A 25867-nucleotide genomic window follows, 5' to 3' on the forward strand; every position below is an offset into this window, starting at 1 on the left:
CATGACTAAAATGTAGAAACATGCACCAATAATATCATACTAGAAAATAGTAATAACAGTTATGCAGTATTCAAGACATATTTTATTAACTACAACAAACTAGACCCCAACAACACTTTTTTTTTTTTTATATAGCAGGTCGAAGTACTAGATAAATAATACGAAGGTATCAAAACGTACATTCCACAAAGAAATGCACACAGTCCGTATTCAGAAACCTATAAACAAGCTGTCAGGACTTCTGTACTGTTGTGATAATGTACTATACTATATACTGTATATGTAGAAAGTGTTTCAGACATAGGGTGATTACAGGTTTATTCAGACAGAAAGTATGTGAAAAATGACAACAACGTGTTATGGACATTAAAGCATGTAAACACTTTCTCGTAGAATTGGCTATCAATGACATTTCTCTAACCAATGAAACATCAAAGCTTCATTTGACCTTATTTATTTTGACCTAAACTTAAGGCTAGACTCTCTTACCTCTGCACATTTCTGTAGGTCCTGCGAAAATCTCTATCCAGTATAACAGTGAACGATCGACTCTCTAAAGTGCGAATCTTAATGTTGCTGGACCGAATCTTTGACTCCTGAGAATTTCAAAATAAAAGGATAAAGGGGTTATTGTATAATAAATGAACATTCTACAAATTGTTTTTAACATAAACAGTCTCCATAAGGATAATCCACTAGACATATTTGAGCCTAGCCTTGTACTGCCTAGACTCACCACAGTGTTGTTTTTAGCTTTTCCTGAAGACTCATTCAGTGTCAGTGTCAAACAGTTCAGATCTATGAGATGCAGGCAGAGAAAAAAAGCACAATTTTTTGTATTTTTAAGAAGACATTTGGTCTGAGTATACTGTATGTGTTATAGAAAAGTTATAGATACGGAACCTTCTGCTTCATTGGATGGAATAGCATTGATCTGAGCTCCCGACGTCCTGACTGAGATTCCTTTATCAATGTCTCGGCCACTTAATGTCACCTGGACACACAAAAAATACACAGACACAAAGAAAGCATGCGAGTGTCAAGAGTTTTGCATTCACATAAACAAACACAAACAGCACAATCTGAAATGGATATTTCTGAGCAATTCTTGTAGCATGTGGCTACAGCGAAGCTCCCATGACAGTGATCTAATGAGGAAATAATGGATTTAAAAAAACAACTTACCTTTCTGTAACTCATCGAGATAACAGCTCCGCATATCTCCCCTGAGCTCTTCTTATGTTTATCTGTTTGAGAGGCAGGCATGTTGTCAAACCTGAGTGTGTACAGATACAGGCAGACAGGCAGGTGTGCACAAATATCAAAGAAAACATTGGGAAAATAATGTGCATGTGTGGCCAATTCACCTTTAATTGACGCTGAGATCTGTCTGAACTCTGGAAAGTCAATTTCTAGATGGGTAAGAAACACATCTTCCACAGGATCCTTTGCCTCGCTGGTGAATGTGATCTAATGGAAAACAAACAACGTTTAAAACCCAAAAACATTTCATTTTTTTTTTTTGTGTTAAAACCTTTTGGTATAAAACTATTTTGCTCAGTAGATGATTCGAATTGGAGAGTACACAGTGTTTCTAACCCTCAGAAACAAAACATTACACATGTATCATACTACCTTAACAAAGTAGATGCTAAAGTAGACAGGCTGCTGGGCGGTGCGAACGTAGTAGGAAATTACATCAGATACAAAGGGCTCTTTTGGCGTCCCTGGGTTCGTCTGTTGGTAGAGAAGAGAACAATCATGTACAATTGCCTGCGTGATGTTTTAACCACAAACTAATTTCGGTCACGCTTTGGTCACATCAAGTGAATATAATGACTCACTAAAAGGTCAACTTCTTCTCAGCTAATACAACAGTGCTCACAAGGGTGAATTCAGGTATATATTTAGACAGACAGTAAGAGAAAAATTGTTTTTTGAACATTAAAGCATGTAAACATGTTCTAGTAGAAACCGAAAATACAAGAGCCTGAAAAAGTTATTATTATTATCATATTATAATATGGCATAATATGTCCCCTGTCAGTTTACGGTTTTGTGTTTAGATTTGAACTTTACTACCTTACTACATCCTTTACGTGCCATATGAATAAAAACCCAATTTAAACCTCAGCCATTAAAAAATATGTTTTTCCATTAACTTAAAAATCTACAGAAAAACATTCATTCCTAAAGTTAAACTGATGCATAAAATGTTTAAGCTTGCTACAATGTAACATCTCCGTCTCTTTTTCTTCATATTACATACGGACGTCTTCCATTTCAGTTAGATGATCGGCCCGCGTTGAACCAACACTGCACTAGTAATTTTATTTCATGTTTAAAAGCTTACGGAGTCAGCGCAGTGTTAAGATCTCTTTGAGTTCAGCTCACTCTAGCTGTGGTTTAAACAAAATCCACACATGGATTTCCCCCGCAAAAAAAGATGACACTTTCTGTGTTTCGACTTGGGTAGGAAACAGTTGCCACATTGACAAAATCAGATATGGTAATGCACATTTTCATTGAATGTCTGGAAATCATTCAGAAAAGACAAGCTACAACACAGTGGAAGAGAAAACATGCAAGTATTTAAACTAAAGATAATCAAGTGTTCCTTGTTGTTCTCTCTCACAAGTCCCTCAAACAAAGGCTTTTTCTAACATAGGCCTGCTTTTAAAAACACAATAAAACAATTTTGTTTTTAGGTATGTCATACCATCTTAGCAAGTTTGGGGATCATGCAGCCTAAACTCTTGATGTTAGAGTTATACCACGGGTCCACCATGCTCAAATATGAACCAAGAGCACAGGGACTTTCCTTGGATTGATGGAGGTTTTCCTAGAAAAAAGGAACGCAAAAGTGAACCCAAAAATACATTAAATGTGGCAAATCATCAGCAGTGAGGGAAAAAGACAAGTTTAACATATAAAAACCCAAATAAACAAACAAACAAACAAACAAACAAATGTATTGACTGTTTTATGTTGGGTTGTAAATCTTTAAATTCTATTTAATTTGTAGATTCATTTTAGAATTCCTCTTTTTAGTGCCCATTTATCAAATAATTAATTACTTTGCAATCTAGTCTACCTATAGATGAATAAATAGATGTATAAACAATTTATTAATACCTATTTTCATTGTATACTTAGTAATTATTTATTGAAATGCTTTAATTCTATATAGGTGAGACTTGTGGTCCTTCATAAATTGCAGCTAAATTCAACAGCTTGGAAAATTATCACTTCATTTGTGAGCATATCCATATAGCGTCACTAGGATAATTACTTAAAACATTGTAATGGGCATTTTGATATACTGATCCTCTGTCACGACAGAAGCCATTTGTCTTGTTATCTCTAGATGCGTGTTGACTTTCACACAATAACAGGCCGATGGTGTGTTGACAAGAGGAAGTGGCCTTACCTTGATAGAGGAGATGGGAGTTGTGGCCCTGCAAACAGGGATGTAGTAAAACTGGAGGTTGACTTTCATTGTAAGAAAAAGCCTCCGTGCTTCCCTTTTCCTAAAAAGACAAGCCAAAGATTCGTGAGAAGCAGAAAAGTGTGTGCATGCTTGACATTAGCAATCCAAGAAGTATTGTTTAGCAAACCTGACATGGAAAGAATATAAAGTGGTGATTTAATAGTCTTCCAGGTAAGTTCAAATTGTATTGTTATTGCTTAAATGATTGTTAGCCACCAAACAGTATATAAGGAAATGAACATGCTACAGCTAGCTTCCTATTACTGTGACAATAATCATTTTCACCATACATTTGAAGCATCCTTGTATACACGTGTCCTATCAAAATGAAATAAATCAACTACGGTCAACAACATATGAATACCAAGGAAATATAACTGTAGTTTGATCCCAAAATAGTTTTTCATCTAGAGTATATACTGTGTCAGAGATTTTTTCGATTCTGTATGGTTTACAGTAGTTTCAAGGACAATTATATTCCCTTATAATTATGCCTCACCTGAAGAAGTAGTAGGCCTTGGCCAGGCGGCCTAGTACCTTGTCGTCTCCCATAGCGACTATCCTGGCAGTAAAGTGTCTCTGCTGCTTGGGGAAGGGATTCTGCATTGCGCTGCTTCCTGCCCGCCTCTGCAGAGTAACCCCTCTCCCTCCCCCCCTACCTCCACTTCCTCCTCCCCCGAGGCTTGCATGTTCCTCCAGGGTCTCCTGCATCAGCACCATACTATCCTTCACAGATGGTTTCATCTTGATGCCTCCACGCCGTAACAGCCTCACCGAATCTTGCTCGCTGGGAAAAGGAAAAGGTTCACTGTCATACTAAGTCATACATAAGTCCTTATCATTTAAAATTGTGTAAGGCTTGGAAACCAAAACAGGGGATGCAACAGATCCCATAATGAACGTCACTGAAAATAAGCATAATGTAGGACCTTTAAATGTGTGTAACACTTTCCTTGAACCAAAATCAAGTAACCTACAGTAAATGTTCTTGGTGAGGATTACCTACTTTATTTCAACTGACTTTCAAGTGTCTTCAAGATAATTACATTAAAAACAATGGCCTAAACAAATCTACTTAAAGCAATTCTTACCTTTCTTGCATGTCTCACATGCTTCCATCGAAAGTCCCACCCTCTTCCCCCTGTACGAGTGCTATGGGAAGTTGGGATTTTTGGAAAGTGGAACCTACTACTAATGAATTCCAGGGAGATCGACCTACTCTAAATTTAGATAGCAGGAGGTTCAACTTTGACAGGCATTTCAGTGCACTTTGCCTAGTTGGAGGTCCGAAAATTTGGACTTCTCATGGCACTGGAACGTAACATGAGCTCGGAAATGATGGTCAGGTATTTATCAGAAATATATGAGAATTGAATATTGATGAGTTTTAACACCGGGTGGATTTCTTTTACATTTTAGTGCGCCATACGCTTATTAGGAACATTTTTAGATTACAAAAGAAAAGTTTAAAAATACCAGAAAGGTAAGAATTGCTTTACCTATGCTTTTTGCATGTTTTACTACAGAGACAGTAAAACACAAGAATCTAGCTGTGTGGGCATCTACTTAATGTAAACTGACAGGTACTAGATTTACCTTTTGCATTGTACCCATGATGCACTTAGGCTGGCATTGTCCAGAGATGATGATAAGGAGGGATCAGCACTGGGGGGCAGGTCTCTTTCAATGCCGCTGTCATTGGACATTACAGAGAAGCGAGTCATGTCAGACGCCATCAGGTCACTGGGCGACTCACCCAGCTCAAAGTCCTCCTGCTCGTGGCTGAGGGAGAACTGCTCCGACATGGAGCTGGATCGAAACCACTTGGCCAGCTCTCGCCCTGTCAACATTTCAACATTTATCATTTCAGTGGTCAACCTTCATGTGGAGCATAGTAACACTAAGTCCTTTCATTAACTGTCTCAGCTGCTCTCTCTCTGTTTATTCACTGCCAGGTGTCATGTCTCATCTAGTCTTCAAATTGAACTTGTGGACTTATATTTACGGCAAGGAAAAGTTGTGTACAGGACTTGTGAACTTGGAGCCTGCAGAAAACGTCCAGTTACAAGGTCACAATGGACTCATGACCATGACAAACATGACCCCATTTAAAGGGCAGCATTAAGCCTCAGCATAAACAGTTTACAGATACAGTATGATAATTTTTTCCATCTGAGAACTCTATTCACAAGTGCGTACGCATTTGGTCAATTTTACCATGTGATCAATTAATATGATTATTTACACCTTTACTGTAAGACATTGTGCACTAAGAAAAAGACCATACTGTAAATGTACATGTCTTAGTCACAGTTTCCCTGATTCAATTTCAAGTCTGTTCGGGTTAAATCTGTTCATCAAAAGTTGATTCCGTCTCAACTTTCGCCCCTTCCAATCCTAAACACACTACCCCCAGTCAAAATGAATAGAAAGACCACCTGGTCAGCTGACTGGTAGTAACAACTTCCTCTAGACCCTCCACAGTTTCCAAAGCCACTCACAGATATCCAGATCCTCTGTCCACAGGTAGAAGCTCATCTCTGGGTTAGGAAGAGGGCAGTCACACAGTCGTCCACTGGACAATAGCTCTGCAATACACACACCCACACATGGAGGAAGAGAGATAGGAAGAGACCAAAACTGTCACAAAGACATATAAAACAAAACACCTTCCCACCCCCACAACTTCCTCACTGTGAGCACTGCCTCAATCTCCCAGCTGGAATGAGGGGGAGAGCAGGTTCATCAGATGGGTCACCGACATGATAATAGCGGGGGAAAGAGTGGATGTCATGGAAATAGATATCCGGAAAATTATAAAAATAAAGACAACTGACTCGGCTGATTTGGAGGAAAACGCTAGATGGAGGCAAGGTCACATTTTGATCTCAACAACTGATGTGTCAAGCCCTGTCAGACACGGAACACATGTCCATCCCCGACAATGAAAGCTTGAACAGAAAACTGAACACCAGTGCTTCTGACATTCAAGTAGATCAGTTGTAATGAGTATGAACCCAGAAAAATGTAGCGATAGTCACAAGATAATTCCCTCTCCAATTCATTATGACTCATTTTACTGACCAAAACAACTACCATTCTTAAATTCCATGCAAATTGATGTGCCATTTTCAAGCAATAATAGTTAAAGAAATTTGACAGAGCCATTGTATGTGATATGTTTGTAAGCGGTGCTCGCAAGTCACTTTCATTAAACAGGGCCCAGTTTTGACTGTCAACCTTTTTCAGAGAATAATTTTTATTTTTTTTAGACTGCAACCAGGACAACGGCAACCCTGAATGCCAAACAAGAAATTAGATAAAATACTCTGATAGGACGTGTGACATACTGTATCTATACGAAAAAAAACATATCGCAATTATCATCCCTTTAAAGCTGAGGTTGATAATTTAACGCAACCAACTAGAAAATGTTTGGTCCACTTAATGCTGATAAATTTTGTATGGTTAGAATGTTTTCATCAGTTAATATCGAGATTGCTAGAACTTAATCCAACATTAATATCCTTGTCTCATCTCTTGCTATTTTCCTTTTTGCATTTGACTTCCAGTCTGTTGTGGTTCTCCTGCCTTCAACGATGTTTAGCTACACCAATAAGGCAGAGCAGCTGTGCCTCAGAGAAACTCTGCCTTGCATGGTTTTACTGTATTTCCTTTTCAGGGAGCTCCTACCTGAGTCCGTGTCAGTAACAATCTTGTTGTACAACTGCTGAAGACGGCTCCTCAGCACTCCCCCCGGCGCTCCCCCCTCCCCTCTGCCACCTTCCTCCGCACTCTGCTTGAGGGCCGCCAATACTTCCTGAAAGTGCAGCTCGACGTCTTGACCCATGTCCTGTCCCAAAATACACAAACATATGCGGGTGAACACACACATTGACACAGGAAGATAAACACATATAGACTCTGTATTAATAGCAAAGAGGTGAAGGGTCAGTGGCGCGCATGTATGTCTGCCCTTGTGTGTGTTCTGCTGAGGTGTTACTTTAGGATCGGTGCCAGGAGACACTTCCGCCACGCAGCTCAAAGACAGACCTTCATTCAGGATGTTTCATATACCACGTACAAATGAGGTAGGGAAACTATTTTTAATTCAACGGCTAAAACAAAAATGTAGCCCAACAATATCATATTCTACTAACGGGGCTCAAGAGTCTTTTTGGTAAGTACGTATTTGCATTGAATCACTTAAAATCAAAACTTACTCTTAAAACATGTAGGGACCATGGAGAAATGTCATGCATGTGATTCCAATGTACACAGAGTTAATTCACTCCTCGTTGAATGAATAGCAAGAGTCAGCAAATGTAATTGTGCATTCACATGGGAAAAATATAGCATAAAGCCAAAATGATAAAGACATGTTGTCAAACATAATTTTTCACAGATCTGCCAGCGTTGCCCAGTTTGATCACATTCAGTTTTCAAAATATGTGCCTTGAGATTTTGATTAGTATAACATTACTTTCTTACTGTGTAGCTGCATTTTTATACATACTATATGTTTCAGGAAACTCAATTTACAGCCACATTTCAACATCCACATCATTCTGATTGTCAAGTATGTTGTACAGATTATTGTCAATCCTGAGAACCTTTACTTTTTTTTTAAATATTCAGATGTTTTTGTCATGTGATCCATACATTTAAAGCAGCCACCTGCCAGACAGTGGTGTTGAGGAAGTATCAGTATGAAAAACAATATTTGTCTCAGAAAGTTTCAGTATAGTATTACCCTCACTCACTCATCTTCAACCGCTTATCCGAGGTCGGGTCACGGGGCAGCAGCTCTAGCAGGGGACCCCAAACTTCCCTTTCCCGGGCCACATTAACCAGCTCTAACTGCGGGATCCCGAGGCGTTCCCAGGCCAGTGTGGAGATATAATCTTTTTGGCCGCTTGTACCCGCGACCTCATTCTTTCGGTCATGACAGTATGGTATTACACATTTAGGTTCAGTGTTACTAAATAATAATAATAATAATAAATGCGTATGGTATTACACATTTATTATTATTAGATACACTGAACCTAACTTTTTTTGGTTGAACAAACACTTTATTATAATAATTGAAACTTTAAACCCTTCTTTCAAAGTAAGTATGTTTAAAAAGTCAACCTTTTGAAAATAAATTTAATCTTTTTTTCACTGTGGAAGATAAGCAGAAATATCTAATGTAGGTGATGTAATGTTACTGAATCAGTTGTGAGCAAGATGATTAAGTTAATAAGTAAACAATTAAAAACAGGGAATTCTCAGCCAAGCTCTAACTAGACAAGAGAAAATGGCAAACATGCAGGAAGTTCACATTTACTTCACAAATCCTTGTGGGTATAAGGAAAGCTTCATCAGAAAGCAACATACTTTAAACGAGACAAGGCTCAAAAAGTAAATACAGTAGACAAAGCAGTGACAACTATAGAGGGTCATAGACTGCACTGACCACAAAAGACAACTAGAGAACTTTAAAGAGAAGGCAATAAGTGAGCATAACTGAAGAGATTGTGCAGTTCCACTGACCTTTAGGGCTTGAGCCAGTTTTGGCCCGTGGCACAGCTCTGCTCCTAAAGCAGCCTGTATGGAGTGTTGGACCACGCTGCACATGTGATCTAAAGGACTAGGGGATTCATCTGAAGCTGAAGTGGACGTCTCAATATCACCGAACAGCAGCTGTCCCAAAGAACCAGAGAAGACTTCTGGGTCAGCCAGAACAAAGACCCTGCAGGGACATGCATGACAGACTTGAGTGGTGGACAAGGAAGAAAGTTTGACAACATGCTGCAGCATAAGGAAATAAAATAAGCCATTGTAAATCTTTATGTGATATGTATTTTTTTAATGTATTACTCACCTCTCCTGAAAGGGATAGTGATCATTTTTTAGTCTCTGCTCTGCTGTGACCATCCTCTGATACATCAGACCTGTGGATCAAAGGGACATTTATTGACCGTATAGTGGCAAATCCTCATATGGATTAACTGACACATGCTTGATGAGTAGTTAAAGATCCTTTATTATGCTTAATTTTAAGTTTATGGTTGTACTTTGGGTTTCTACTAGAACACGTTTACATCTTTTAATGTTCCCACAAACACATCATTTTCCTCATATTATCTATCAGAATATACCTGTATTCCCCCTCTGTCTGAAACGCTTCCATTTTAGTGCCTGTCTCTTTGAACCCCTGTCCCGAAAAAGCGCAGTCTGCTCCTATTGGTCAGCGTTTTAAGGTCTTCTATATTTGTGCTCTGTGCCTGTGTGCATTGCTGTTTGTCTGTTTCTTTTTGTGATTTTAGCTACCTGCTTTGGTATGTACAGCACATTTTGAAATGTTCTTGATGAATAAATTTGACTTCATCGTTTCGATACTTTCACAGTATTTATATTGGACTTGAACAGCTTTATAATTTAAAAAAAAAATAGAAATCTAACTCTTTATAATATGTGACTTTTAACATCACAATAATCATGATCTTCCTTTTCTTGGGAGTGATGACAGCTCTTGAAGCAGTTTTATTTCATTTTTGTAGCTATCTTAATGGTGAATGCACTTATTGTAAGTCGCTTTGGATGAAAGTGTCTGCAAAATGAATGTAATGTAATGTAATAATGGCCCATTGTCTCTTGCGGCAAGACCCTGCAGGTCATTGTCAAAGGAGAAATCTGCTCATCTGGTCTGAATGGCTGCTTAAGTCTGCAGTATAAGTATGTAGTATGCAGTATGTAGTTGTAAGGAATTATGTTGAGCGCGCAGGTCATTGGGATCATGAATCGCCCTGAAGGGGTTTCAAACACAATAAAAACCCGCAGCTCTTCATTATCCCACTTATTACACGGCTACTTATAATTTGACACAAAATACGGTCTGTTATTCATAGCAGTGGTTTGCAATTCAGAAATAGTAGGCTGTAAAAATGTCATAATTGACCAATCACAATCAAGTATTCAACAAAGCCATGTAATAAATAGGGCATAATTCCAACATCAACAGTATGAGTAATAGACACTAATATTTTGAGTGACGTGTCAAGGGTTTGGTCTTTGTAGGAAATGACAGCATGCAATCACAACATCATGACAAAATGGCTATAAATAAATATCACTGTCATCATTGATCTACAACACTCTTAATTACTTTATTGTTAGAGAACAGTCAACACTGAAGGAGTGATATCAATGCTAGTCAGTTCAAAACATGAATAGCATAGCTATGAATGCAAATCAAATAGAATACCATACACAAGTATCAAAACAAATACAACCTATAAGTGTTTGGTGTAGTGTTTGGCGACACTAAATAAAAATAAAGGTTGTTCTGAAGCCCTGACAGAAATAAACTCAATCACATTTAGTTATAAATTCTAACTGAAATGCCAAGCTTTGAAGGTTGAATAATACCTGGTAAGGCACGCTCAGTTTTTATCTGTCTCGTGTAGCTGAGGCCTACGGTGCAGTAGGGATGAGGGTAGGTCAGGAGTCTCTTACAAAAGTCATAAACCCGCTTGTACAGGTCATCTGGGATGTAGGCTGTCTAGAATGTCAACAAAATACACACACACACACACACACACACACACACACACACACGCACACGCACACGCACAAGCACACGCACACGCACACACACGCACACACACACACACACACACACACACACACGGTTAGCAAATGATAATTATCATGTTGTTGTTGCTCACATATGAGGAAAAACTATAATCATAGGCCCTCATTCCAGTTCCTTGATGATATTTCTTTTTACAGGAATAAAAACACATTCCACTTCCTGTTCTGGCAAACCAATGCAACACTGTGCAACTCTCTATGAACAAACTTGTCTTTCTGGTGGATTTGGGCATTTCTCTTAAAACACAGTGTGGCTATGCCTCTGTTGTCGATCAGGCTAACCAGATATATTCATCTATATATGTTACATCCCTAAAAAGGAGGAGAAGAACTAGATACAGTAATATAACAAAAAACTATCTACTTAGTATGGACACGGATTAAGCAAAACATTTCTACATGTACAGTATGCATTCAATAAATAATGTAAAACAGTATAACCCAGCATGTCTGAGGCAGCATTTCACAGTGCAATAATGTGGCGGGAATACTGTACTTGAATGATGGTATACATCAATGTGTGAAGCAGGGGGATGATGCTTTTACGAGAGTCCCATCTCTCAGCCTGCAGAGAAGAAAACACTGTCAGGGCTCCACTCCAGCTCCTGTACTGTACATTGCTACTAGAGTTGAAACAATTAGCCTAATAATCAATTAGTTGATGGACAGAGAAATAATCAGCTTGTAATCGGCTCTGCTGCCCTGCTGGCTTCAGAAAGGAGGCAGCGGAGCCCCTTGGACAAATCGTGGAGCCTTGCGGGCAGATGGTCGATTGGCGGAGCCCCCCAGGTGGATGGACGGAACTGAGCCCTGGCTGCCAACTCATGAAGCTAACGCTATAGTTTCGGCGTCCTGAACCCGGACAGTCAGTCCCAGGCTCAGATGGGAATATGTTGTACAGTAAAATTGGGGTCTAGCAGGCGGATCAAAATGGAAAGTGCAGTTAGCATCTTTTAATTTGTTTCTGTTGTTTCTTAGCTCTCTAGCTTGAAACTGTCAGTTGCTGACAGCTGTACTGACAGTCCGCTTCTTTGCCGGAGTTGTGTCAAAGTCGTTCCCTTGTCAAATAGTGTTTCCCATGTTAGACAGCGATTGGTTTACGATTTGTGATATTCCAACTATAGCTTGCCCGGGATTTGAATCTCAGATTTCAGGGAAGTGAGCAGACATCTCTTACTTCAGGAGAGGAATGTGAAAACACCCCTCTATTGACACATTTGGCACAGTCACTTTAGTCGAGGTCAGACAATTTAGTAGACATTCACAGAAGAAAGTGTAAAGTAAGTGGAGGGGGACTTTAAATGATTCAGTTACAGCGGGCCAGCCTCTTATTTTTAAGAGCTAGGTGGTTGGTACCAAAACACATTAAAGTATTCCTTTAAAATTGGAGTTTCAAATAGTGTCAACAGTACCATGGCTGAGATCAAATACCTTTTCCAGCTCCTTTATCAGCACCCACACCAGAGATAAGCTGTTTGCAGGATTGTTTTGAACCTTTTTATGAAGCGTCCATCTCAGCATGCCTACACACACACAGATACACACAAAAGCCATTAAAAGATGCGGGGTTTTCACAGTAACACAAACTTGCTAAATGTGTCACACTTTTCTCCATTACAGTGCTAATCCAAAATATGTCTGATGACTAATACTGCTGACACGGTGAAATGTTCCACACTGTGATTAACAACCCCAAGCTGGCTTCAGTAAATATCTATTCAGGGTGGTTTATGGGGTGGGATTGCTTTGGATACAGAAAAACAAAGAATCAAGTCAGTTTTGAGACGTCTACTACATGTCTAGATACAGTATAGAACCATTGTGAATGTGAATGCTATATTTACATGATAATGTTGGATTTTTATTTCCAACAGCAAAGACAGATAAAACCATATCTGACAAAGACATTAATCTATATATGTTAATATTTCTACTTTATTTCAGTGTGTTGGAGCGAATCCAGTGCTCAAAAATAACGTATAAAGCTTTTGGTTAACTAATAATATTGTTTGCATTTTTGGTCAACTTATACTTTGAGTAATTAAGATGTTAATGAAGTATACAGTATGACAGCCTAATAATAAAAATGTGATATAAAATACCCCAAACTATACATATTTCTTTTTGTTTTTTGCTCAGGTTCACCTGGTTGTCAGTTGAATTAATTTTTGAACATTCGTTAGTGATGTTGAGAGGTTAGTGGAACTTTTCGACACACATTTAAAGAACTTAATTTGCTTCGCCATTGGCTCTAAAACAAATGCACCAACACACATGCAGCGTTGCCATGTGCAGTTGTCTGCTTCCCGTTCTGTCACAACGATATTTTGGGGTGCATGTTTTGTTGTTTGCTCTCACTGTATTTCATATGTTAAAAACTATTACTTTCGAGCCCTGAGATCTATTGTACCTTTGTTGAAACAGTCTGGGGACTGCTGGTTGTCCGTTTCCCTGGGGAGCACAGCCTGGATGCTGCGGTAGAGTTCTGGCTCTGGAACTGTGGGAGAGCAGCCGGCTGACAATAAAGTTGAGAGGTTGAGTGTTTAAGTCTGAATATGAGAAAGTATGTTATGAAAGAAACGCAGAACAACCCTAAAAAACAATGATGCAGTCAATTTATTTAATAGTGAATAAATAAACATTAAAGCCAGAGGCATGTTACCAAATGTCTACACATCTAACCATGTATGTATCCAAAAAAAAGATGAATTCATTTTTCTGCATCAGTGGGTACAGTGTGTGTTATCTGTGTGTGTGTGTGTGTGTGTGTGTGTGTGTGTGTGTGTGTGTGTGTGTGTGTGTGTGTGGGGGGGGGGTGTTTTGTATGCACCTGTTGGTTCCATGCTGCGCATACTGTTTGAGTTATCCCAGGGGGTCTTGTTGGCTGTGTCTCACATGCATTGTGGGTCTATAAACTGTAATCAAAAAGAAGAAAGGAAGTGTGTCATGTTTGAGGTCAAATACTAAGTAGATGGACAGCCTGTCTGGAACAGTGGCTGAAAGTAAATTGTTGGTGTGCTTGCAGACAGCAAGGTGTAAAATTACACTGATACATTGAATGAAGCTATTTAAAACTCTGAACTCACCGAATAGAAGAGACTAGTATCATCTCTAATTGCATGTGTCACTATTCATTTCACTTTTTGAATTGTGTGTATACTGCCTCCGCTTAACATTTATGCCAGTGTAGTTACTGCTGAAGGATTAAATCCAAAGTTTAGAGTTTAACGTTAACCCACACAAACACCTGCGTACATAAACACACCTACGGACCCATAATGGTGGTTAACAGGTGACAAAAGTTGCAGAAAATGCTCCTATAAAAAAATTCAACTTACTTCAATTCTCAACCCACTTTCTTTATTTCAGATCCCACACATGTTTATGAGTCACCTCTCAAACTTAACACTAAATTCATAGTGAAACTACATGAAGAAAAATCACACTTACAGCCCTTGTTGGGTTACAGATCCTGCATGATGAAATGAATACACCCAATGTAAATAAACCATCAACAAGAACAAACATGAAGTACTAATTGCCAAAGGACACTGCATTGCTTGCAGAATTTAACCATGCACAGATTGCTTCTTTTAAAGAAGAGAGAGTTGCAGAGAGTTGTGAATAAAACTTCAAGCTGAGTGTCCACATAGCATTTCTTTCTGAGCACCAACGTTTGTTTTTAATTGTTTCCAATTGTTTCCAATGATAAGAGAGTGTATGCGGTCACCTAGAGAAAAGGCAACAAACTCAGCGTCTTTGTCCAGAGCGCCAAACCTTTTTTGTGCAGCCGCTCTGGTTGTTCGAGTTGAAAATCTCTTAACATTAACACTCGTCAATATCGATCCTTTCCAAAGCAATGTCACAACAATGACAGAATTGACCAGACACTGAATGTTGCTGGTGAGAGTTGCCCCTGTACACGTTGTTAGCTTGTTTTTAGCTTGTTTTAAGTGTATTTTACTATGTATTAAACCCTGTTAACATAGTGTTACGTTAGCTACCTACCTAACATTGTCATTGTCATAGAAACAAAACCCAGAGAAAATTATATATGACCCTTACTGATAATTAATTATCAAAAATACAAGACAACAAAAGAACCATCCTTATCCATTTCCCTTTCCAAACATTTACCAGTCAAAGCATAACAGGTGTAAAGTAGAGATCATTTTCATAAACTTACCCAGTTCTGTACAGGCACAGACCAAACAGTCCAGTCTGTCTTTCACATCTACACCTTACGCTTTCTATACTGAAATTAACAATAGTGTGACAGAGAGCTACAGTGTGAGAGAGTCACGGGCAAGTGAGAACAGCAACTCATTGCTGCGTATATTTCCTCTTGTGAGAGAGTATGAGGTAGTAATAGGGGATAAGCAATGTGTGTGTGTGTGTGTGTGTGTGTGTGTGTGTGTGTGTGTGTGTGTGTCAGCAGAATCGAAGGGGGAGTTTGAGAGAAGAAAGAGGGGGTGTGAGTGTTTGGACTTCTGACTCACAAGATGGACTGGGGGTCATTCCACAGGCCGCATGTGTACAATGAAAGGATTTTGTGTGATGGATTAACCTTGATCCCTCTAAGAATCGCAGTGCTTTCAAAAAAGTGTGCTAACAGCACTGCCTCAGCAGCTGAACGCTGCCTGTTTGACCACAAGTTTCCGGTTGCCTCTAGTGTTTTCACTCTCTTGTCTCTGTCTTTCAGACAGAGAGGGTTTTGACATCTTCTGTCCTCTATCAGGGGTTTGTGATTCACAAGATTTCTCAAATGTTTCTTTTTCTTTTCTGTCTTCTATACATACAAATACAGACACAAAAACACAAACTGGGCTGTAGAAATATACAGAACGTACTATGCACACACATGCCTACAAAAGTATGCAGAAACACATACATGCAAAGAGCATCCATGTGCATGCATGGACTCCAGCCAACACAGATGTGCAAACTTACAGTCTGTTTTTACCTTTCTAGCAGGAACTATTAATGCAGTGTAGGAGGTGACACACACATAATTTCCTCTCTGTCAGAATGAGTGGGCAGATGACAATCTATATTTAGCGAGAGAGAGAGAGAGAGAGAGAGAGAGAGAGAGAGAGAGAGAGAGAGAGATGCTGAAAGAGCGTCAGCCAAAGTGACGAAGGGACCACAGTTTAAAAAAGCTTAAAAATAGAGGCACCGCATCATTTACAACTTTTCCAAATAACTAGCTTAGAAAAACCACAGTCTGCAGAACATTTTGTAAGAAAAAGGAAGTCTCTTAAAACCCAAAGGCACCATCACACTGTAACTTTTTGACTGTACTGTATGTCAATCACTGTATTTTGTGTATTTTTTACACAAATAATTAATCCAATTTTAAATATGGTATTGCTCTAACAAAAAACATCGTGGAGTAGAGAGGACATTTTAGTTTTATCTGTTACAATAACATGCTATGTCATTGTATGTTTATTTGGATATAGAGGTGAGAGCGATGTGATTTACTATACTAACACAAAACACTTAAAGTTGCAGCTGTACACAGATGGAAAAACAGATAGGCCTAATACAAAATGTGTAGGCCTATACAGTCAGCACTGTATCACTTAACACATAGTTCATGAGACTACTGTTGTCCTTTACCACAATTTTAAAGTTACACTTGATGCCTCTTTCGATGGTCGTTATTTAGAGTGATTAGTCGACTAATCGACGCACATATATATATATATTTTTTTTAAATGTATAGCTTTGGTACTTATGATACAATCAAATGTAACGTAATGTATTAATGGAGCTTGAGCATTTCAAAAGGGGTAAAGTTTTTCAAAGTATCGATACTTTGGACAATCTTACATGAAACAGGCCTTACAACGTCAACATCATCATATGTCACTGCATGACATTCCTTGTTTGTACACATTGTTTCTTTTGCCATTGGTGCCATAAAGTACTTATGCCAAGGCCACATTCCAGTGAAAAAAACTTCCCCTATGACTGTTGACTATTTACAGTTAATGTGAACTAGTTCCTGAATTGAGTTTTGGCTACGTACACATATGTCTACGCCTTCTCTTTGCTGGCAGCCATCAGCAGGCATCACAGTGGTCAGCAGAAGTCTCAAACAATGCGGACGAACAGAAAACAGGAGCCCTCATTTCCGTTTAGGCACACTGCAGAAATCTCAGAAAACAGGAAGGACCTGACAGCGACGTGTGGAAGTGCGTTCACAGAGCAAGAGAGACTTAGTGCTGCAGTGGGGACGGGGGTTGTATGTGTTTGTGTGTGTTTTCTTGACTGGAAATCCCCAACCTAGGATCGCATAGTGTGTATTGCCAAAGATGGGCCTCATCATCTCTCACACACAGTACAGACCTGAACAAAGTGATAGAGCAAGGAAAGCACCTGCCGTGTTTGTTCCTTATAGCTTATAGCTAGCAGGCAATACCCGAAAAGTACAGAGTGACAGCACTTGAATTTCTTAATAAGGAAATTTATGTCTGGACGCAAAGTGTGTCTTCAATGGATTTAAGGGGCTTATGGTAAAAGCAACACCATGAAATTCCTCCATTTATTTCGTTTTTCAATGAGATCTCAAACACGACACTGTGCTAATGTGGAGAGAAAGAAGTAGTGGAATGAATGCTGCTCTCTTATCTCCATGCAGCGTCTCAGGAAGAACTAAGAGTTTATATTTGAGCTATAAATAAGTCAAACAGCATGTCATCTTGCTGTGTAGCCAAACAGACATTTCTTTATCTTTGATTACAACCATACTAAGACAATTCGTTGATGTAAGGAACACAAATGCAGACAGAAAGACAGACGCAAATTCAAAACTTGCAAAGAAACCCGTAAAACTGACAAAATTTAATTCTATGCAAGCAAGAGGGGATATCAATCAAAGTGATTTCCTGCATCAACATGCAGGACAATATGAGGAAGTCTTCTCGGACCACTGGATGTGTGCAAGTGTGTGTGTCTGTGTGAGTAAACCTGCCTGGCCTGACGAACCAGGGATAATTCCCTCCTCAGGGCCTACAAACAGTGTGCACAATGATGCCCACAGTTTGCAACAAACAGGTAGAAAAGTGTTTTTTTTCCCTTTCTTTTTTAAATTTTGCTGATTGGAGGAGTTGATTGGTGTAAATGCATCCAGTACCAGGCATGAGGTGATAGGGTGAAGATATATGATGCTGTGGCTAGTGTCCTGAATCCATCAGGCAAGAGGAAGACAGATAGGAAGAGATAGAGATACAAAGGGGTTCCCCGTGTGTGTGTGTGTGTGTGTGTGTGTGTGTGTGTGTGTGTGTGTGTGTGTGCGTGCGTGTGTGGTATGATGCCTTCTGGGGGGTCTTTGATTGTGAGAGACTGGTAGATTTGAGTTGCAGATGTGAACATGCATCAGTTAAGTACATTTGAATAAATACTATGTTAAAGCACAAAGGGAGAAACAGACACACAAACACATACTACACTGGAGATAAAATTAGAGAACAAATTATAAATACTTGATTTATTCTGTAATACTGTTATTTTTTATTTTTCAGAATTTGATAGAATATCTGCTGTGGCTATTCCACTGCTGAACTGGCATGTTTTTTGTTTTTTTTAAATAACCAAGTTATTTACTCATTTACTCATTTTGATCTCCAGTGTATACATACCACTGTGTGGTCAGACGTGAGCACATACTTACATTATTCACAAGATACGTGCAATTATGTGCAAATGCAACTCCCACTGACTCACACAATTGAATCTTTTTTTTAAATAACCAAGTTATTTACTCATTTACTCATTTTGATCTCCAGTGTATACATACCACTGTGTGGTCAGACGTGAGCACATACTTACATTATTCACAAGATACGTGCAATTATGTGCAAATGCAACTCCCACTGACTCACACAATTGAATCTTAGAAGTAATAAAATACCAGTAGCTTTTCTTTAGCCTAAAAAAAACTTAATCAAGTTAAAAATATATATTTGTTTGCTTTCTTTGAGCTTTGCACTTGCAGTATATCCTGTGCATATGATGCCTTACTGCAGAGATTCCCATCAGTGTTTGGGAATAGTGATTAGATTAAGTATTTAAGCATGAAATACTTGTAAATCCATTCTTATCGCGGATTTTAAAAAACCCACCAAACAAAGACAGGGTTGTTACAATAGATACTGTACGGCTGCAGTCTCAGAGAGAAGGCCTGCGGAAAACCAGAGAGCTGTGGGGGAAAACTGAGTATGAATTATGTATGCTTTCACTCAAACTCTTGCTGAATAACAAGTCATTTTTGTTATACAGAACTACAAAAGCTTTTCTAGTCACCTACTGCAGCCGTGACTTTGGCTTACAACGCGTTGCCAGTTTGTGAGGAAAACTTTGGATAGAAGCTGTGAATGTTTTAAATATTTTGCTTGCTTGTTTATCTTTAAATCTACAGATTCCCTCATACTTTCAGGAAATTGCTATGCTACCATTCCTTGTGGTTTGCTAGACTGTCCTTTAAACAGGTGACATGGTTCAAGTTTCTGCTGTTAAGACATCCATGCTTTTTGTGTACCTGTTCAATTATGTGTAATGCAGCTCAGATTTTCCTGATATTTTAGGCACATGTTGTAAGCCTTATAAAAACGTACTCTTTGCTTCAGTGTGTACACAGCAAAGCACAGTGTGCAGTACATTAGCAACATTTCACACATTCTCTATTCAGACTTTTCTGCAACTGACGAGAGTGGAAAAGCATTTTTTCCAGACAGGCTGAGGAAAAGAAAAACAGTGTGTTGACAAATGTCTACCAAAGGCTCACCATGCAGCTGACCTTATTTAGCCACTGTGGTCATAATGAGGCAACGCAGTTAAATAGTAGTACAACTTCTCAGTAGGTCACTGTGTGTAAAGTGATCCAACTGCTACAAGCACAGGATGTACCAAGTGCGTCACATAGACATGATCAGCAACACAAATAGATACACACTTGGCAAGACTTGGATTTAGACTGCTTTCCAAGGAGCCCACACGCACGCACGCACGCATGCACGCTCGCACGCTCGCACGCAAGCACGCAAGCACGCAAGCACGCACACACGCACACACGCACACACACACACGATTGTGCTAAGAAGTGTTGCCGTTTGTTTTCATATTCCTCATAGGATAAAAGCAATGGGTGGCATCTCAAATTGAAAAGAGTCTGGCTCTGGCTGTCTGCTTTTTGGAATTATGTGGAATTGAGGTTGTTTTGTAATAACTTTGGGCAAGGTTCTCATTAAAATGTTGTGTGAGATTTTCCAGGAAAACGTAGCCGTTGTGTCGGCTGATGAGGGCCCAGCACTCCAGGGCAATAGAATAGAATAGAATAGAATAGAAATACTTTATTGATCCCAAGCTGGGAAATTGCAGTTTAACAGCAGCATTACACAGACACATCAAAGCAGTAATATAAAAATACAATATAAAAGATACCTAAAAAATAAAATGTATAAATAAGCGGACTAATTGTAGTGCAAATGTAAACATATAATAATCTAAGGTGCAGTGGACGGATTATGAGAAAAAACATAAGGTGCTTCCAATTTTATTGTTCTGAACAGTTTAACTGTTGTTGTACAGTGTGATGGCATGTGGCAGGAAAGATTTCCTGTATCTGTCCCTTCGACAGCGGAGCTACAGCAGCCTGTGTGAGAAGGTGCTCCGCTGTCTGACCACTGTGCGATGGAGAGGGCTAACAGTTTGTTCAGCGTTCTCTCCACCACGGACTCAAAAGACTCCAGCCTCCACCTCTAAACCACGGACTCAAAGACTCCAGCCTGAGACCAAGTACAGTCGTGCCTTCTTGATTATTTTATCAAGTCTGTTGGTGTCACTGGCTCTAAGGCTGCTGCCCCAGCACACAGTAGCAAAGACAATGGCGCTGGCAACAACCACCTGGTAGAAGATCTCCAACATCTTGCTGCACACGTTGAAGGATCTCAGCTTCCTCAGGAAATAGAGTCTGCTCATCCCCTTCTTGTACACCGCCTCTGTGTTAGATTTCCAGTCTGTTGTCGATCCCCACTCCCAAGTATTTGTACTCCTCCACCTCCTCCACCATCTCCCTCCTGATCCATACTGGCTGTAAGGGCATCCTCTTCTTCCTGCTGAAGTCTATCACCATCTCTCTGGTCTTGTTGACGTTCAGCCTCAGGTGATTCTGTTCGGAACACTTTACAAAGTTGTCTACCAGTGTCCTTCACTCACCCTCATCCACTCCCCTTACACACCCGACAACCGCTGAGCCGTCAGAAAACTTCTGCAGGTGACATGACATGAAAGTCAGTGGTGAATACGGTGAAGAGGAAGGGAGAAAGCACAGTTCCCTGTGGAGCTCCTGCATCACTGACCACCACGTCAGACAGGGCACTGCTCACACGGCCAAACTGTGGCCTGCCCGTCAAGTAGTCAGTAATCCAGGAGAACATGGAGTCTTCAACACCCACCACCCGCAGCTTCTCACCCATGAGCAGAGGCTGTATGGTGTTGAAAGCACTGGAGAAATCAAAGAAGGTGATCCCCACAGTGCCTCCCCCACCATCCAGATGCATATGCATATTGTTGCAGCAGGTAGATGACAGCGTCATGGACTCCTTAATGGGGCTGATAGGCAAACTGCAGAGGGTCCAGAAACGTCCTCACCTGTGGCCTCAGCTGGGCCAAGACCAGTCTCTCCAGGACCTTCATCACATGAGATGTCACGGCGACTGGTCTGTAGACTGCTGGGTCGGATGGCCTTGAATTCTCGGGGACTGGGACCAAGCAAGAGGTCTTCCACAGCAACGGGACTTTCTCCTGACTCAGGCTCTGGTTGTAACTCCTAAGGGTTACCACAGGTCTGTCTCCGGGCAGCAGCACAGGCTTAAACAGCGCAATCAGCTGTTCACGTGTGTAAACAACTACCGGCAAGGTTCTCTGTTACAAAAAGTAGAACGGCCAGCCATTGTCTCAAAACAAATGAAACAAAACAAACGAAAAGACTGAACCAACAAATAACAAAGTTAAAAAACATGACGGGAGCTGCTGCTACAAGATGCCGCCTGAGGCAGCGCCAGAGAAGAATGATGCGCCAGAGAAGAATGACGACATCTGCATAAAGTAGCAAATGTAGACTAGAATAGGGGTTTTCAAAGTCTGAGACTGTCGGCTCCTCTCAGACAAAGCTTGGATAAGGCACCCCCTCATCCCCCCTTACTTTACTTGCTTAGTTTCCTCGCTCAATTACTGGATGCTTATAGGTTCATGATAATGTTATCTGATCACATCTCTCACCACAACATGTGAAATAATGACATTTTTTCATGACCCCATGCACTAATATGCACTTGCGGACCAAGTGTCCATCACAACAAACAACAGAGAAACTCAGATTACATTATTATACAAAAACAAAAATCATACTTTCCTAAAGACAAAGGGGCACCTATGTTTATTCCTTTAATAGTGCAAAACCAAAATATATTAAACTGACTATCAAATAAGATAAACAAAAAGCAAATCCTCACAATTGAGAAGCTGGACCTTTAGAGAATGTTGGCCAGTTTAGCTTGAAAAAAGACTTATTGAGAACCTATTATTAGAAAAGTTGCAGATTTATTTTCTGACGACTGACTCATCGATTAACTGAGAAATCATCCCAGCTCTAAAAAGCTGCTCAATACAACGTATTGTTGTCAAAAATAACGACTGATATAAAAAGCAGTGTAGACTTTAGTTTGTGTATAGGGTATCATGTCAGGTGACTAAGTGATAGCTTGAATTAATCAGGTCATCTGACTGAGTTGAAATGGTCCAAACCTCAGTTGAGGCCTACTAGTTTTGTGCGTACCGATATGAGACTTAGACTTAGAGACTTCTCTTTATTGATCCCTTTGGGATGACTCCTGCACGTAATGGAGTCTGTTTGATCTAAGAGCACTACACTACTGCCCCTCATAAACCCCAAAGGGAAAATGGACTACAATGGAGTTTATTGAGACATTTTCCCCTGCAGCAGGAGAAACTGCTCAACACGTCCTTACTGTCAGTTTTTTATGTTTGCAACAAAATTAACAGCATGTCACAGGACAGATGAGTTTGTGCAAATCACAGTTAAAGACTAATTGATTGCAAAGTCTTGGCTGAGTTTGTGACCATGTTGGTAAGGGCCTTTGGGATACCCCTCCAAACTTTGGTAAAAAATTGCTTTTAATAGGTTGACTTGGCATTTTGTAGAGGACTGAGAGCTCTTTGTATAGAAAGGTCTTAAGTCTCATGATGTTGACCCTCATGGGTTCAACTGACACAATGAGTCACGCTCACGCCCTGTCCATCCATCAGTCCATGGATTTAAATTTAACATGGAGATGATGGACTCTGACCCTGTTTTCAAAACAATTTTTAAAAGTGACACAGACTGACCCAAAGGCTTAACTAGTTAAAATAGCAGCGTGATAAACCAGGGTTAGACTTAAACTTGGTCAGTGTTTGATAAATCTTGGTTTGACAACCATAATACAGCACTGGGCAATATGGTCAAAATCTTCTAGCTCGATATAGGTAATTTCCTTTTTTAAAAACGTCACATCAATAACATGTTTACTGGTAATACAATAAATAGCATATACTGAGCTAAACACTCACGTTTAAAAGTGTTTGCCAGACTGAAACCAGGCATCAGCTTTTGGTTGCGGAAACTGGAAATATGGTAACCATTATTGCTTATAATTCATTTTGAATAATTAAGATACTATGCAGTAATATTTCAGCTTCATAACAGAAATGTGACAAAAATTACTTCAACATTTTGTAATTTCCTTTTTGTTTTTTTGTTCAGGTTCATCTGGTTCTTTGTCAGGTGAATTAATTTGCACATTTGTTTGTGTTTGTGTTAGTCTGACTTTTTACCCCACAGTCAATCAACTTAATTTGCTTTGCCATCGTCTCTAAAGCAAATGCCTGTACACACATAAGTAAGGCACATGCAGCGATGTCTGGTTTCAGTTCTGACTGTAACTGCAATATTTAAATAATGCAACAAATGTTTTTTTTAATTATTTATTTTGGAGTGCATATTTTGCTGTTTGCTGCCCCTATATTTAATTTATTAAAAATGGGTTAGCACTGATGGCAATCAAAGGCTAGAAATTGGTTGCTGATTTGTCAAAATGGTTGCCAATGGCAACCTGGCAACTGTTACTCTCGAGCACTGATATATGAAATAATCACATAGTAAAACCTATTTATGTAAACTCCTGTGTGAATTTTATAACTGAATATTTTCTCATTTCATTAAGAACTTTAGCGCAAAATGAACATAACATGCAGAGATCATAGCGTAAAACATCATCCAAATTACGTAAATATTCCCAAAACGCAGTTCAGCCACTGGTTTTCAACACTGTGATATAAACAACTATATATAGAAAATATATACGACAGACAACATTATATAGACAACATTGTGCGTGTAAACACATCACACTGACTGATTAAAAACCATGACTGTGTTGCCGTCGAAATACTGGAAAACAAAAGAAGAAGAATTGTCTCGGATTACAGAGCACAGAAGGTGAGTGATTTCATCCTCTGCTCAGGACACCATTCCACTACATATTTATAGTTTTTTGCTTTTTCATTCATTTTGAATGTTGAGTACATTTTGATTCATGAATAGATGTTACAAATTGTTTCCTCTCTAGAACAGAGCTCCGGACTGGAATAACAGCATTCAGTTAATAACCTAAATATTTCAAACCCCTATGTCACTGTTTTCTCATGTCTTACTGGAAAGCCTCACCCAATGGTTGCCGTCACCAGTCTGATTATAATTTAGATTAGTGAAATGATTTCAACTGGGCATTGTGTTGCAGTGGCTAGCGTCAACACCTGTTAACATATTACATGTGCCTTATTGCTAAAGACAGCAATGGTCCCATGCTGTATTGGTTATTGTCCGTAAAATGAAATTATTATGAACAAAAATATCATTTAGGAAGGGACTTATATGGACACACAAACACACACAGACTGGAGCCACCCTGCATCCCCTTAACCCCGAAATGGTACCAGGAAGTTTGGATATAAAACAAGGAAGCTGGAGGAAATACAGCTGTGCTCTTAGGCTCCCAACAGACACAACAGAGAGCCCTTGTTATTATCTCAGGAGGGGTAAGAAATGAGCCCTTGTGTCTCCCCGTGTCATAGGCCATGACGTGTGGAAGTTCTGACTTTAATGTAAAAGAGCCCATTCACAAAAAAGAGAGGGCTTCAAAGGAGTGGCTGACATGGACAGCAGCAGGACAAGTACAGCAGCAGGAGTCTCTGCAGTGAGAAGTCAGGTGCTGAACAGTAACACACACAGCCACATCTTATCTGCATGGTACAGTAAGAGGCAGACTGCAACACTACTGTCCGAATCAGATAAGCTAAAGTTAACTGTTGACTCATCAGTGCGAAACGTAAACATCATTACAACGCCAACGAGTCATGAAGAACAGCATATGAAAGTCACTCAAATATAAAGAAACTCAAAAGAGAGAGAGGCAGCGAGTAAATTATGACTTCAGACAAAATACCCACTGCTAGCTTTGTCTTTCACCCGCATAACGGACATAGTAACGTGAGGCTACCATACATTTATTCATCTGCAATATTAGCTAGCTACAGTTTACAGTTACAGTCGTCGACGTTAACTTTTTTCGCAAGTACTATGTTACGTTAGGCAGTAAAACTACGAGGTAA

At 39.6% G+C, this 25867-nt stretch overlaps 1 protein-coding gene across 3 annotated transcripts in view; it reads right to left on the bottom strand.

The window, feature by feature from the left end:
- The window catches only part of pik3r6 (phosphoinositide-3-kinase regulatory subunit 6), a 28088-nt gene that overhangs the window by 2113 nt on the left and 108 nt on the right, over nucleotides 1–25867 (bottom strand). Inside the window, exons 1-20 of one of the 3 annotated variants that reach the window (XM_083934204.1) lie at nucleotides 16095–16173; nucleotides 13962–14046; nucleotides 13542–13646; nucleotides 12563–12654; nucleotides 11628–11696; nucleotides 10907–11039; nucleotides 9360–9429; nucleotides 9029–9227; nucleotides 7184–7343; nucleotides 5992–6078; nucleotides 5087–5330; nucleotides 3990–4277; nucleotides 3431–3530; nucleotides 2720–2842; nucleotides 1636–1737; nucleotides 1368–1470; nucleotides 1186–1247; nucleotides 904–994; nucleotides 737–798; nucleotides 490–596 (exon numbers count right to left, since the gene is read on the bottom strand). In XM_083934204.1, the coding sequence (XP_083790330.1) occupies nucleotides 490–596; nucleotides 737–798; nucleotides 904–994; nucleotides 1186–1247; nucleotides 1368–1470; nucleotides 1636–1737; nucleotides 2720–2842; nucleotides 3431–3530; nucleotides 3990–4277; nucleotides 5087–5330; nucleotides 5992–6078; nucleotides 7184–7343; nucleotides 9029–9227; nucleotides 9360–9429; nucleotides 10907–11039; nucleotides 11628–11696; nucleotides 12563–12654; nucleotides 13542–13646; nucleotides 13962–13983 (2219 nt within the window). In that variant the 5' untranslated portion in view covers nucleotides 13984–14046; nucleotides 16095–16173. Of the gene's footprint in view, nucleotides 1–489; nucleotides 597–736; nucleotides 799–903; nucleotides 995–1185; nucleotides 1248–1367; nucleotides 1471–1635; nucleotides 1738–2719; nucleotides 2843–3430; nucleotides 3531–3989; nucleotides 4278–5086; nucleotides 5331–5991; nucleotides 6079–7183; nucleotides 7344–9028; nucleotides 9228–9359; nucleotides 9430–10906; nucleotides 11040–11627; nucleotides 11697–12562; nucleotides 12655–13541; nucleotides 13681–13961; nucleotides 14047–16094; nucleotides 16174–25867 lie in introns of those variants that run through there. The other 2 variants (XM_083934203.1, XM_083934205.1) reach the window with 2 other exon arrangements.

The sequence above is a fragment of the Echiichthys vipera genome (genome assembly GCF_963691815.1).
Source record: "Echiichthys vipera genome assembly, chromosome: 2".
Lineage (NCBI taxonomy): Eukaryota > Metazoa > Chordata > Actinopteri > Perciformes > Trachinidae > Echiichthys > Echiichthys vipera.